Source organism: Penaeus monodon, chromosome 32 (assembly GCF_015228065.2).
Source record: "Penaeus monodon isolate SGIC_2016 chromosome 32, NSTDA_Pmon_1, whole genome shotgun sequence".
Taxonomy (NCBI): Eukaryota; Metazoa; Arthropoda; class Malacostraca; order Decapoda; family Penaeidae; genus Penaeus; species Penaeus monodon.
Genome location: NC_051417.1, coordinates 18369626 through 18370256, shown reverse-complemented (window position 1 = coordinate 18370256; position 631 = coordinate 18369626). Strand labels below are relative to the sequence as shown.

Below are 631 nucleotides of genomic sequence, written 5' to 3'. Positions count from 1 at the left end.
TGCAAGTTCTTGTGACCCACGATAAATATTCTTTTGATACGACAACTTCCCTTGGAGCTCTAATCAACTAATAGTAGATATAAATCGCAAATTTTCTACAGCCATTATGAACTGAGGTCCCAGTGAGATTACAAGCAGAGTTCCGTCCCTTGGGATAATGGGAGAGAGCAAACGACCTCTGTCCATGGCACCTTCTTCGCCCACTCATTCGGCTCGCACTCGCACCTCACCACATGCTGTACTCCACATCGTCACTGTCAGCCATCACAAAGAAGCCCCAGATGGTGAGGAAAGTGACGATGTTCCCTGAGAGAACCAGAGCACAAGCACCCCAATGGATCTGGAAAAAATAGACATCACTGCTGTTAGAATGGCAGTGATATCTTATATCCTACATATCTTGTAAAATACTGACAAGATATAATAAAAAAATGCACCAATCTAAATCGATACAAAGACAGCCAGATGCCTGGATATTCTACACAGAGTGTTATGGTATGGGAAATATCCTCAGGATATGTCAGAAAAAGCATTTATTTCATATCAAGAACAATTTTCAATCTCACATACAATAAATGGGTAAAAACAAAACGTAAAAAAAAGAAAAGGGAAAAATTCTACAAGAGCAAAA

The 631-nt window shown here is 39.9% G+C and overlaps 1 protein-coding gene and 1 pseudogene across 1 annotated transcript in view; both read right to left on the bottom strand.

Moving 5' to 3' along the window:
- Positions 1–208, bottom strand: part of LOC119593584 — a 4882-nt pseudogene extending 4674 nt beyond the window's left edge.
- LOC119593703 (leptin receptor gene-related protein-like) overlaps positions 1–631 on the bottom strand; it is a gene marked incomplete in the record, with an annotated part of 9528 nt that continues 8897 nt past the window's right edge. The window contains 1 exon segment of the mRNA XM_037942668.1: positions 1–340. Coding sequence (XP_037798596.1) covers positions 227–340 — 114 coding nt within the window.